At 38.1% G+C, this 13,316-nt stretch overlaps 1 protein-coding gene across 2 annotated transcripts in view; it reads right to left on the bottom strand.

Moving 5' to 3' along the window:
- Positions 1–1,349: 1,349 nt before the first annotated feature.
- Positions 1,350–13,316, bottom strand: part of LTBP1 (latent transforming growth factor beta binding protein 1) — a 191,718-nt gene continuing 179,751 nt past the window's right edge. For both annotated transcript variants that reach the window (XM_027735112.2, XM_027735121.2), the window contains 3 exons: positions 7,097–7,219; positions 3,631–3,780; positions 1,350–2,403 (listed from right to left, as the gene is read on the bottom strand). In XM_027735112.2, coding sequence (XP_027590913.1) covers positions 2,234–2,403; positions 3,631–3,780; positions 7,097–7,219 — 443 coding nt within the window. In that variant the 3' untranslated portion in view covers positions 1,350–2,233. The remainder of the gene's footprint in view (positions 2,404–3,630; positions 3,781–7,096; positions 7,220–13,316) is intronic.

Below are 13,316 nucleotides of genomic sequence, written 5' to 3'. Positions count from 1 at the left end.
AGCTGGAGTTAGTTCTGCTGAGGAGAGAGTTACAAAGAGAAGTTATAAGAATTCAGGCTTCATTTTAGTTTTGCTGGTTATGGAACAACTTTAGTCTTTGGGTTTGGTTTTTTTTGTTTGGTGTTTTTGTTGTTGTTTTCCTTTTTGTTCGTTTTTTTTGCTTTTGGTTTGGTTTGGTTTTTTGTCTGAAATAACACAAAGTAAGGGGTCGGACTGTGTATATTTTATAAGAATGGTGAAGTCCCAGGCTATTCTTAATTTGCTTTTTTTTTTTTAATGTAATAAATCAGCAAGAAGCCAATCTTGTGGCTCAGAATTACATGTTCAGTACAGTGTTTGTCCCCCAGGGAAAGACTTCTAAGGCTACTGAAGTTTGAGTGTTACTTCCTCAGCTGTCACACTGGTGAACTCCCAGGAAAAAGCAGAGACTCATACTGTCATTTTAGCTCCCTAGCTGGGGATAGATTGATGGAGAACTGGGATGTTGACAATCTGAGGCTGCAGTGCCAGTTGCAGTGGCACCTTTGGGGCCTATGCTGTCTTTCAGCCAGTTTCTGAAGCAGAAGAAGGTGGGAGTCAAATTCCAGCAGACAGAGAGGAGGGTCTGGGAAAGACAGATGCTTCTGCAAATTCACAGTCACATGGACTTTAATAAGATCTACTGTAGTGCAGAGTACCAAAAGGGATACAACTTAAAACATTTTTGGTTCAGTGGTTGACCTGAATATTGGAAAAGAATTTTATTCAGAATCAAAACAAGTATTTCTTTTTACAAGAAATAATAATGTAATTTTCTGACAATTGGACCGAGTTTAACTCACTTTTTAAAACCTCATGTTATCCTTCTCCTTAAAAATGTCAGGCAGGTCTAAAAGACACAGCAAGAATATTTCATTTGAAAAATATCAAAAGGACCTGTTTCAGGATTACCAAAAGAAACTCTTTCATGCCGGAGAAGGTCAAAATAAAACATCTGTCAGCCTCCTAATCTTTTTCTCTCCTTCCACTGAAAAATAAGAGCCAGGCCATCATACCGTAGAAAATCTGTATTTGCAGATTTAGTGGGAAACATGCCTAAACCAGGAAAGAAGACAAATTCCATGGGAATCAGCTTCCAAGTCAAACAGTTTCTGTAGGTCTGTGTTTGAAATCTTCCCCCTGAATGCCTAACTTCAGGCATTAACTAATTCAGATTCTGGTCTTATTAAAACAGCATGAGAAGGAAAAACCAGCCAGACAACTCCCTATGACTATTGTAATGTAAATTAAATCTAGCACTGTAAACACCTGAGGGTTGACTCTTGCAACATAAACACCAAAAAAAAAGAAGGAAAAAAAGCCACAATTAGTAAATAGCTTCTCTTTTTTTTCTAAAAAAAAGGTGATTTTATTGAGTTTTAATATACAGCTTTAATATGTTAGGGTAATCATACAAGATCTCTCTTGTGTTCAATTTACACATTACAATACAGACGTGAGCTAAAATCTTTTGTTTTAATGTACAAAAGGAATCCAATGTTGTCCACTAGCAGCTTTGAACTTGGCAAGAAAGATTCTAAAGACTTTAAGTGCAGTAACAACCATACAGGATACAAAATGAATATAAAGACATTTCGCCAAGGTATATAAACATTTGAAAAAAAATAAAGTGGTGCCTGCTCCACAGGGCAGACAACTAGCAAATTAAAAAAGAGTCACTGACCAATGTTCCAGAGAAGGAGGAGCATCACCCTGTGTAACAGTTCTTACAAAATGGCCTAAGAATATCTGTATCATAGAATTTGTACTTATCAGAAAAAGGTCTGAAAAGGAACAGTAGGCAAGGAACTGAACAATCAAAAAAATGACATAGTAATATAAAATATTTCCATCACTATTTAAATGCCAAATTAATCAAGCAATAATAAAAAAAAATCAAAACAAAACAAAAAACCATAAAAACCAAAGCTCTTCTGTTTAAAATAACAGCACTGTTTTTGAATATTTTCAAAGACTTTTTTTTTACGAACACACTATATACTTTATTGTTTCTTTCATACAGAGTAATGTGTCCATTTGGTTTGTCACTTCAGTGAAGCTGATAAACAATCAGCCCATCATGTCTCACCTTCGACACATTTAATGCTTTTCTCCCCTTTCGTTTGCTACTCTGGTGCCTTCTCAAGTTAAATACTTTTCTTCCTTTTCTTTATACAGTGCAGAGTATATGGGCTTAGGATATCAAGATTTTCCTTTACTCCAGTTCACTCTCTGGTTCTGAGTTCAGTGGTGTGCAGTAGTTTGGCTTGTCTGAAGGCACGTACCCAGGGAGACACAAACATTTGTACGAACCTTCTGTGTTAATGCACTTGGCATTCTTGCAGAGAGACATCCTGTTGTTCAGCTCGCTGCACTCGTTCACATCTGCAACAAGCAGCCATCAAAAGACATGTACTTCAGTATGTGTGTAGATAAAACTCATTTAATTTCCAGCATTGTCAAGAGTAGAACAATCTGCATGAATATCCTGAGAATTTTATTTTCAACTCTGATTGGGTGGAACTAGGCTGGGTCAAAAGCTCTAATAGGTTAATTGGAAAGAGGTGGAAGTTAACATAGGAAATCAGTAGGGTTTTAAAGGGCCTTAAACTGTTAGATTACCAAGTTCAAATTCAGCCTAAGCCACTAAACAAAATTTAATAATCACTTACAGGTGTTTATCTGATGAAAAGTGGCTTATAAGAAAGAAGCTCAAAGTTCTCAGTATAACATCTGTATTTACACAACTGAATACTTGAGGAACTGTTGGTGTTGTCAGCTAAACAGTTGCGAAGAGCAAACTACCTGCACTCAACATCGTGCAGCATTGGCCTGACATACAGGAGCCACATTTTCTTGCTAAGGAGGCCAGCTTGCCATAAAGTCCTGAAGATTACAAGGCACGTAGGCAGCTTCTCTTCATAGAGCTGTGAGACCTTAGCTGTGGGTTACGGAGCATAATGCTAAGCAAGGTTAGTGGAGACCTTAAACTGAAACAGTCACGCATCATTTCGACTAGACTTCTACACTGAGGGCAGGTTGTTTTGCTCCATCTTCTCATTGACACTTGCCATTCCCATGTTTTGTTGTTTGAAGTGAAGATTTAGATGTCTTGGTTAGTAAATGTACAGATTTACTAGTGTGAGAGGAATAGTTGAGTCTGTTGACTGTTGAAATCAGTGAGAACCAGGGGCCAAACTTCACCAGGTGGTTGGTGAATCTGCATATTTAGGCAATTCAACTCCTCTAAAAATCCATTCCTAAAATTACTCCCAGTTCCATCCTCTTAGCTCGCTAAAGCTTTTTAAAAATATTTGGTCTATATATTAAAGTTAAATTCTTCATAGAACTCTAAGCTTCATTCCACAAATATCTGTCTGTTCATTTCTACACACTTAACTGAACACAGCTGCATTGACCAAGATGAGCTGAGGAACACCAACATAGTTATTTTCGTAACAATAATTACTGGCTTTTGCAGCAAATAAAAAAACTGGCATCTGTAATACAATTCAGGTGATTGACTCTAACTCTTTTGTTCCAGGTCCTCTTTAGGTCAAGTGACCGAGTAAACTGGACAGACTAACAGGAGAAATAATATGCTGTCCTCACCAACACAAGTCATCTTGGCCATGTCCAGGTGATAACCGTCAAAGCAGTCACAGGTGTAGCCTTCCTGGACTCTTACACATCGGCCATTTTCACATCCATTCAGAATACCACATTCTTCTGCTTGTAACTCCTCAAAGCTGTTCAGGAAACCTGGGTGGAGAAGAGCAAGAAAGTTACAAAGCTATTGAATCAGTATACCCAAATATATAGGAAGAGTCTGAAATTCTCTCAGAAGTTTACTGGAATGTGACTTGACTTTGCAGAAAATAGGTCAGCTTTAGCAGAGTTGCACCATCTGGAGTTTTAAATGTACCAGAAAAGTACTGTGATACGTTTCAAGATAGAAACTGAATAACTTTGTTAACTCTTAAGTTTTTGTGTTAAAAGTCTGTAATTTTTTTTTTGTAGTAAAGGAAACTGCATAATTTGATAGCATATTTTTTAAAGGATATGTCAGTGTTTTGTAAACAAGACATTTTATTTAAATTGTTATGTGTATCAACCTTTATGGAAACAAGTAGTGCAGTTTAGGGTAAAAGATTCTTGAAACCATATTCTAGAAAAAAAAAAGAAGGCAAAGAGATGTGTAGAAGGGAAAGAGATGCATTCTAATTTATCTAGAAGAAAACATATATAAAAAAATCAATCTCAGCTGCCTTGAGGAAAGTAAGAAGAAATCAGAGACTGCTTTCCTGTTGTGGTTTTGGCTTGTACTTCAGTAACTGGTGCCAGTACAAATACCTATAATGTACCAATTGCTCCTCGTCATAATTCTAGATGGTGAGTAGTCACAGCTTAAAGGGTTGAGCTTTTTTTTTTTACCTCTTATACAAAGAGTTGTCTTTGTACTCAGTGGTTTATACAATGCCTTTTGTGCTCCCTGCGTTAAGGCTTTTGTGACAGATATGCTTTTATGTATGAGGAAGGATTTATACTTACAAATTTTTTTTTTTACATGTTCAGAGATTCTCTCTAGGACTGAGTTGCTCCTCTAAGTCCTGCACGAGTTTTTTTTGCTAGCTTTCTGCTCATGGAGCAGTGATGTAACAGGACTGCAGATGGCAGCCCATCACATCAGAAAGATTTTTGTGGAAAAAGTTGAGAATGTTGGAGTCATAGGTTTAACAGCATAATCAATATACAGAAGAGAAATGGGAGCTGGAGTGGAATAGAGTGGGATATATCTCCCCATCTGCCCCGTAATATACAGTGACACCAAAATCAAGCCACTGATTTATTGAAAACCTGTTTACTGATTTATATTACAACAATGTGATATGTATATTTGCTAACATACCTAGGACTGTGCATTTCTCCCTTTCCTTGTGCTTGTTCTTCTGCCTTTTTGTATTTACTCCATCCTGTCTCAGTCCTTGAGGCTTTCTTTTCTATTGACCTGCTTTCGCCTTTCTTCTCTGCCCTTTCCATATTATCCTCCATTTAACTTCCATACTGCCATTTCCACTCCCCCTCTCTTTGACTACATACATTGTTCCCATCCTGGATTTTCTAGCATGTTGGGATTCTTAGTTAGGACCATGCTGGTCAGTCATACACTGAATAGATTCTGAAGACACCGAATACATAATGTGACATGTACTTGCTGACATATGTCACATCTCAAGAACACATATAATAAATAGGATGTATACAAGGGTACATTAAGTGGGAAACATTGCAGTCTTTTCCATGAACCTAGTAAATCACTTCTGGGTGCAATGGTATTGAGGGTATTGAGCGCTGTCATGATGTAGGTAACAATGTAGTAAGAAATTTAACCAAGTTTCATTTAAATGTTCTCTGATAGAGCTTGCAGAGGGCTCTACAAGAGACCTTTAAAGTGAAGACCTTTGCTAATTAAGAAAATAGTGTCAAGAAAAGGAAAGGTGTCCCCCCAAATATGTAGATATTTTTAAATAAAGAAAAGGCATCATTTATTAGACAGATATTTTATACATAGATATATATACATATGCATAAACATGTGTACACACCTATACACATATTTTTTCTCATCCTCTCTCTCTCCCTCATAAACACACTATGTCATAATTTTAACTAGCTAAAACTGAAATATTTATCACTCACAGCAAGTTCTACTTCACAAGTTACTTCAAAACAGCTGGATGGGACCTGTATTGTAATCCTAATGTATGTATTTGGTTCTGTAGAAAATGACTGCACAATGACAAATACTACACTGAAGTACATGGCCCTGCCATGGGACAGTAGGTATTGATTCCTCATACAACCTGCAGTAGGATTGTGACCTTGAAGTCTCTGATGCCTTAAGCAGGATTCCCCATCTGATTCAGTGATAGGACAGGAGCAAGAGACATAAGCATTTAAGTCTCCGCCCCTAAGAGGCTGGAACTGGATGATCTTTAAGGTTCCTTCCAATTGAAGCAATTCTATGAAGACAGTGGTCTCAGCTGCACATTCAAAACCATCCACATTTTATCATAATTATTTACCTCTGCTTATAGCTTGTGAAATGCTTCTTTCCCAGTCAGTATTTTATCTGATTAACAGTATATGAACATTGGTTTCCCAGTCATCCTTCTGACCTTTTTTTTTTGTGTGGATGGTAGTTTCCATTGGTAGTTTTCAACTATGTTACATTTCAATTAAACATCAACACTAAGTAATTAAGTTTCAATTAAACATCAACATTCGATAACACTGACTGTGAAAGAGCACAGCAGCAACCTGTAGACCATAAATATATAAATCATGGGAAGTTACCAGCTCCTTCTGATACCTCCACTTTTCTTCTCTAAAATTGTGATTAAATATACTGGACCTGTGGCTGATTTTGAGAAAGATGCTGAAATCTGTAAACATTACTTTCCATCAAGTCTTAACAATGAGCTGGGACAGATCCCTAAAGAATCCCTATATTCCTCAAGTACAGCCAAGATGCCGTGTACAATCCCTCACACCCTGCTTGGCAGGCCATACACTCTAGCCTGAAGGCTATATGTATGCATACTCTCTGATCATACTGTGCTGCACTTTTTCTCCACTGAGCAAGAAAGACTTGCATGTTCTCATTTCACCCATATAAATTCTGCTGGGAAAGTATGGAAATTTTTTCTATTAAATTAAATGCACTCTGGAGAAATCTGTCCCGTGCTCCAAAGGAAAATTAATTTGTGAGAAGGAAAACTGGCAATTCTTTGGACCTTGATTTGTAAATCTGTTGGTAAACACAAGTTTAGTAGACTTGGCACAAACTATTTCACTATATTAAAAATTAATTGTACTCTGAGCCCAACTGGACTCTCATACAAACCTGGCTCTTGAACTGGAACACCTGACTGAAAGCTAGCGTCATAGGAATAACTAAAACATAAAAAAGCCACATTACTCAGAAGCAAAGAGAAGAATTGAGCTGGCTACAGAGAAACAATTCAGGTTGCAACCCTCATTTCAACTGTTTTACATAACAGAGAAACTTGCTTACGGTCTTCAACAAAGTATGGATTAGTTTCTGGAGTGTAGTGCTCCTCGAAGTCAACTAAAGCATCCTGTCCATATGGCCGTCTTGATCCTGGAACAGGAATGTTGCACAGCTGGGCGTAATCCTCTGAGGGGGGAAAGAAAATAGGATATAAAAGTAAACACACTTGTAACACAGGCTGCATTACATTAGTCCCAGTGAGCTGTGGTTCATATTTGCTGGAAATAAACTTATCTTCCTAGAAACACCATAAATCTGCAATTTCCAGAAAGCATTCTCTCTTCAAGAAGAATGTCATTAAAATGTTAATGAGCCAAAAATATACTATTAAGTCATAATAGGGATAACACCAGGGATAGCTTTGAGTCAATAACTGTACAAAAAGTTATAGGTCAGGTTCTTCTGGTCTGCATGGGAAGAAGAGGAGAGGGATGCTGTGTAACCCACTGCTAGTGCATTCCTCTCCAAGACTATCAATGTTTATAGTCCTCATTCTGTGGAACAAAGGCTATCCCAGACCATCATGGTTGCTTTCAGAAGCAACCCCAAAGGAAATAAATTGGAGCAAGTACAGTCATATTTCTGGCACTGTCAGCCAACCTGCAGAAATCAGAGTGAAAAATACTTTTAAAATAGCCCACACTTATCTACACACTGTATCTTCAACACACAGGTTTAAGTATGAGTGCTGTTCAAAGTCTCCTTGGCTGTGAACCTCAAAGGGCATGGTGGAAAGGCACAGGAGAAATAGTTATGCTCCAACTTTGTGCCTTTCTCTAGTAGCTAGACTACACAAGTTGAAGCAGACCAAAGAAACTCTTCATTTCAGGTGCCAGAGTCCATGTCTGAAATGCTGATGCAGAGTTTAATTTTTTTATAAATCAAATTAAAATTGTGTCAACTCTGGTTTTTTTATTACCCTTTACTAAAACACATACTAAACAATTTATTTGAAAATAGAAATGTTGTTAAAATATAGAATCCAGGTGCTTCTTTAATGTTCCTACAGACTATTTGGCATCTGGTTCTGTGAAGATTGCCTGGTGTTCTGAGAATCAGGCAGAGAAAGGATGTGAAAGAAAAACCACCAAAAGAGAGAGGAAAAAAAGCCCTAAGCAGATACAAAATCCAAGAATTGCAAATGGTTACAGGGCCAGAAACCTCATGCTGTGTAGAACTGTCCCACACAGCAAATAGCTGGATAAATCCAGCCTGCTCTAGACATTGCAGAGCACAGCCCCACTTGCTGCCCAGCACTGTAACTTTATTTTCACAGGTAGTATCTCCTCCACTTGTAACTATTTTATTTTGTACTGAAAAAAAAAATGTTCAAAAATTCTGTTTGTATTCTGTGGTCAACAATGTGGCCCTTTGAGAGCACAAGACAGTATAGTACAGGTAAAGCTTGTTTATGAACATCTAGAGTTGTGAAGGGTGCCAGTCTAAGTCTGCAGAATGAACTCCCCAGAGAACTTACAAATCACTGTAAATCTCACCACCTGCTTCAAGAGCAAAGTGGTTTCCTTTGACGTGTGTCCTCCAGAACATATTTATACACAGTAATAATATTCAAAAAACCCTCTCCTCTTCCAGCTGACAAAGTACACTGCCCAAGAGTGGTACCCCAGGGCACATGAAACAAAGTCAGCATGAGAAAATAAACAGCATACAGCAAATGTTATTTACATCCCCGACTGCACAACTTCCCACTGAGATAGTATGCTAATAAGCATAGTTTTAAGAGCTGTCATAGGACCAGAAACACCCCATTCTTCCTTCCCCACATCTAACTCCAGATAACATCCATGCATGGAGACAGCCAGGTTACCATCTCAGAGTGACTCCTCCATTCATATATACATAGAGAAAAGCTGTGCAGAATAGTAAAAGCACTTTCTCACAGATGCCCACAAATGTTCTTGGCAAAGGAAATCTGTGCTCTACCACAAAATACTAATTCATCTGGCCTGTGTGGAAGAAACCACCACATAAAAACAGTCAGTGAAAGGCAAGGGGACAAGACAAGCAGGTCTTAGGGATCACTGCTTCACCGGCTTCCCAGATTACTCAGTGCTAATTTTGCCCTTAGTGATACTGGTAGTAGAAACCATGTTTTAGTTGTGAAGGAAGCAGTTGGAACATTTGAAAATCTGTAGAGCTGGAGCTCTCAATGTACATGAGAGTTGGGTAGTTTGAAGATTGTGCAAGACTATTTTATACTGCATGTTTGCCAATGCAAAGTTGTTTATTGTCTAAACAAGAATAAAGAAATGTTGACAAAGGAAACTTGTTCCCTGCCGCAATGGTCCCCGAAAATCAAATTCTGAATATCTGCATTTTCAGGTCTCTTTACCTATAATTACTTATCATCATCATCATCATGGCTAGGCTTCGCAAACGAAGATTTGGGAAGGACTCTACCCACATTTGCTACAAGCGCGCTGGTGGCTAAAAAGGCCAATGCGAGACAGACACAGTGAGATAGACACCTATAATACTCTCTTAATACTCTATGTTCTATTTAGCTGTACAAGTAGTGTAGACTGAATCTCTTGTCTTTAGTAATAGGTTGGTTCGGTCACTAGGTGCTCAGTTGCTCTTAGCAACTCACTTAAGAAATAAACAGGTGCGATTCAGGACCAATAACAATGGCAAGTTACCTATGCTACCTTCCTCAGCTTGTGTTTTCCTTTTTCTTTCTTTTTTTTTTTCCCCTCAGGGAAGAAAAGGGTGGGCGAAGAGGAGCGTATAAAGACTGAAAAGTATCTGGGGGGGTCACATTCTGGAAAGGTTTTGAAATAAAGAGACTTGAATGCCTGAGAGAAATGAACCCATCAGAGCGCCCCTGTAGAGGATAGAACAAGTTACGGCGACGACAGTTTCTGTTGTTTTAAACTTTTCCCCTTGCTGTGCTATGTTCCTACAGTTCAAATGAAAAATAATGTATTTTGGATCACAGTGATGTGTGCTCATCACAGTTTTCCAGGGGAGGGAACTAAATGAACAGAGTGCTGTAAGATTTGTGCGTAAAAGCATGACTGACACACAGAAAGTTGCAGCAAGTATACAAATGGGAGAACAGCATGACATTGCTCTAGGAGATGACAGTAGGAGACTGAGATCAAGAAGGTGGTAAGGGGGCAAAGAGCAAGAGAGAATGTGAAACTACTCCTGAATGACAAAACCATTTTAATTGTCACAAAAATTAATGCTCACTTTCAAAAGAATCTTTCATGTAAAGTTAAAAAAAATTATATAATCCATAATCAATGAAAAAGCCTTTTTCTATATGGGTTTTTCTACTTGCTCATCTTCTGGTTGTGATCAGGGACAACACGACTGCAGTTCAAGAGGAAAAAAAAGACTTTGTTTTTAGTATATAGTTTAGTCTACACTGGTCCATGTGTTTCTAAGTTTTTCTCATAACTTGCAAATGAAGCCTAGAGACATCTTGTTGTATAACTTAGGGTAGCTATTTTAAAAGGAAGCTGATGTATGCTTCCAAAAATGTAAAAGACATTTTTAAAGTCAGATGTATTGCATATTAAACAAGTGTTAGGGGATTACAGCTAGACACACATGCGTACTGGCACAGATGTTAGCTGTAATTGGTGATGAAAGCTCGGCTGACAGAGACAACGCAACATAAATTGGATGGACTGACTGGTTTTTAGGTGCTCTTTAGCACAAATGCAGCTGTGCAAATGTGCATCTGATTTGCATATACAGCTGTTGTAACTGCACAAGCCTGTGTGGGCCTAACTTGTACCCAAAGGCCTAAAAATCCTTAATTCTCCCATCAGAAAAATTATTCCATATTTCATTTATTTAAAGCAAAATATTATATTAAAAAGCTTTCCTGACACAACCACAAAACAACGGCATCACAGTCAATTCAGCTCCTGCCCATAAAGCAAGCTTTATTTCTGTTCCAGCTCCTCAGAATTGTCACCATCACACACAAGGAGCCAAAACTATTGACACCAAGGCAGTTCCATCGAATTATTGAACAATGCAACAGTTTTGCCATTGAAGAAATCACCAGAGAGATGAACAAAACCACAAAAGTCTTTATTACATGTAATATATGTCCCTTTCCAACCAGAGGTTCTGGACATCAGTCTGAATTGGTTAACTTTAAGCTGTCTCAGGAAAATTCATCATTTGTGAACACAAGCTGAAGGTATTTCTGCTCTACATTTAGACTGTGCTATTAGATAATTTAGGTAATTTCATTGATATCGTCCATGAACAAATGCTGAGGTTGTGGTGGAAAGCATTCACGTGTGTTCTACAGCTGAAGAAAAGGGAATGCTATCAGTTTTAAGGGATTTTTTTCATGAGTTAGGAAGGATATGAATGTCTTCACATGGATATACTCTAAATGAAATTGCTGAGAAAGAGTTTACAGAGGATGCAAAGCTCTTGGTAAAACTAAAGTAATTACCAATTTGTTTATCTCAAAAATCTTTTGGTTTTGTTCCTCACCTTTTGCTCCTCAACCAATGCTGCTCAAATTTCCTAAAATGATCTCTCTCCTACTGCTAGAGGTAGATAGTTAAAAGTTGTAATAAGAGTCAGGTTATTTTTGCTGCAACTTTGCACATGGCTTTCTGACTGCTTGATGGCTTCCATGTACACTCGGAACGTGAGGTTTCAGGAGGAAAACCCTTCCAAAGCTATTCTGCATGTCTCTCCTAAAGTTCAGAAAAACCACTGAAAACCTTCATCAATAGAAATTAAATCAGTCTGCACAACAGATTAGTTGTCAACGCCCAGTTACTGTAATATTTTAAGTCCAGAGGATATAATCGATTTGACCAGAGTCCTTACCAGAAAGGAAGGAGGCACAATGCCATCCTAAATGGAAAGATGAACAGTGGTCTCCAGAAATGAATCCAGTGCCTCCCTGCTGATCTTTACCACCTCAAAAGAGGACAGATGGAAACTCATCCTTTACACACATTGGTTTTCCCTGTACTTCCAGATCTTCATGAGTGACATTAGCCAGAATTTGAAGGGAACACTATGTTCTCATAATATGGAATCTCAGCCCAGGACTAATTCATGATGTTTACAAAGGATACACAGAGTCCCTTGCAACAAAAATTCAATCCAAATAATCTGTTCTGCCAGAAATGGGTAGAATTCAACTACATGTAGGCATCTCCAAAGGTCTGCATCTGAATTAGTTATCCAGTGTCCATTCTTTGTCCATGGAAACACATAACCACTTCTAGGATACCATCTCACTGTAAAGTACACGTCTAGAACAGATCAGAGGAATATATTGTGCAAGGGGCTGATTTCTCTTTTCTGATGGAAGGAGAAACTGGCAGGACCAGCACTGATGTGGGTTTCTGTATAAAAAACACCATGTGATATTGGCCAAGAGAAATCCTACATTATACAGTAACATAAATCCCAGGAGATTTATGTTACCCACTACCTTCAGTGTTCTCTTAGTGTGGGCTTTGCAAATGCTGAGGTGGAGATAAAGAGAAATTTCAAGGACAACATAAGTCTCCAGCAGTTTTTTATGCTACTTGTCCCACAGAACATCAGTAACATCCACTGTCCTTTCTGCAGATCTTTTAAACATACAGTGATTCCATAAAAACCCACAAAGTACTAGAATTTAAAACTTACAATAAAAAAAGGTATGTATAATGATATACAAATAAGAAGGCTGATAAACAATGCTGGTGCCCTTTCCAGTTGCCTAAGAATGTGTTCATGATGTTATCTTAGTACTCACACCACCAAAAAGGTAGAAGTTATATATGTAGTAATGTACCCCCACTCTCAATAGTTACTAAACATATGTCAAAGCTGCAGAGTCCCAGTCCTACCTTACCTCATTTTTTTATATTAAAACTTCTCCAGGCAGCCACAGGAGAAAGCACCCTCCCTCCTTAACTGACTGACATATCCTAAGTTCAGGGGCTCTTAATTCCAGCTTACCAGCATCTTAAGGTGTTACTGAAACAAAGGGGGTACTGTACTGCAAGAACTCCAAAGAGATAATTTTACAAATACAAAAATATGCAGTCTCTGCAAATTAAATGCTGACCCCAGCACACCACCTTACTGAACATTTTCTAGCTGGTAGTTCTATCTCCTCCTTTTCAAATGTCCTGTAAGCTATAACAATACACCTTGTCTAACATCCACTACAGTTCCATAAGGGTCTCACAGGAGCTTCTGGAGTCTCAGAAGGTTT

The sequence above is a fragment of the Pipra filicauda genome, unplaced genomic scaffold (genome assembly GCF_003945595.2).
Source record: "Pipra filicauda isolate LSUMZ 115617 unplaced genomic scaffold, ASM394559v2 scaffold72_size3293161_pilon, whole genome shotgun sequence".
In the NCBI taxonomy this organism is placed as follows: domain Eukaryota; kingdom Metazoa; phylum Chordata; class Aves; order Passeriformes; family Pipridae; genus Pipra; species Pipra filicauda.
The sequence above is the reverse complement of the archived record's forward strand: the minus strand, read 5'-3'. Positions and strand labels throughout refer to the sequence as shown.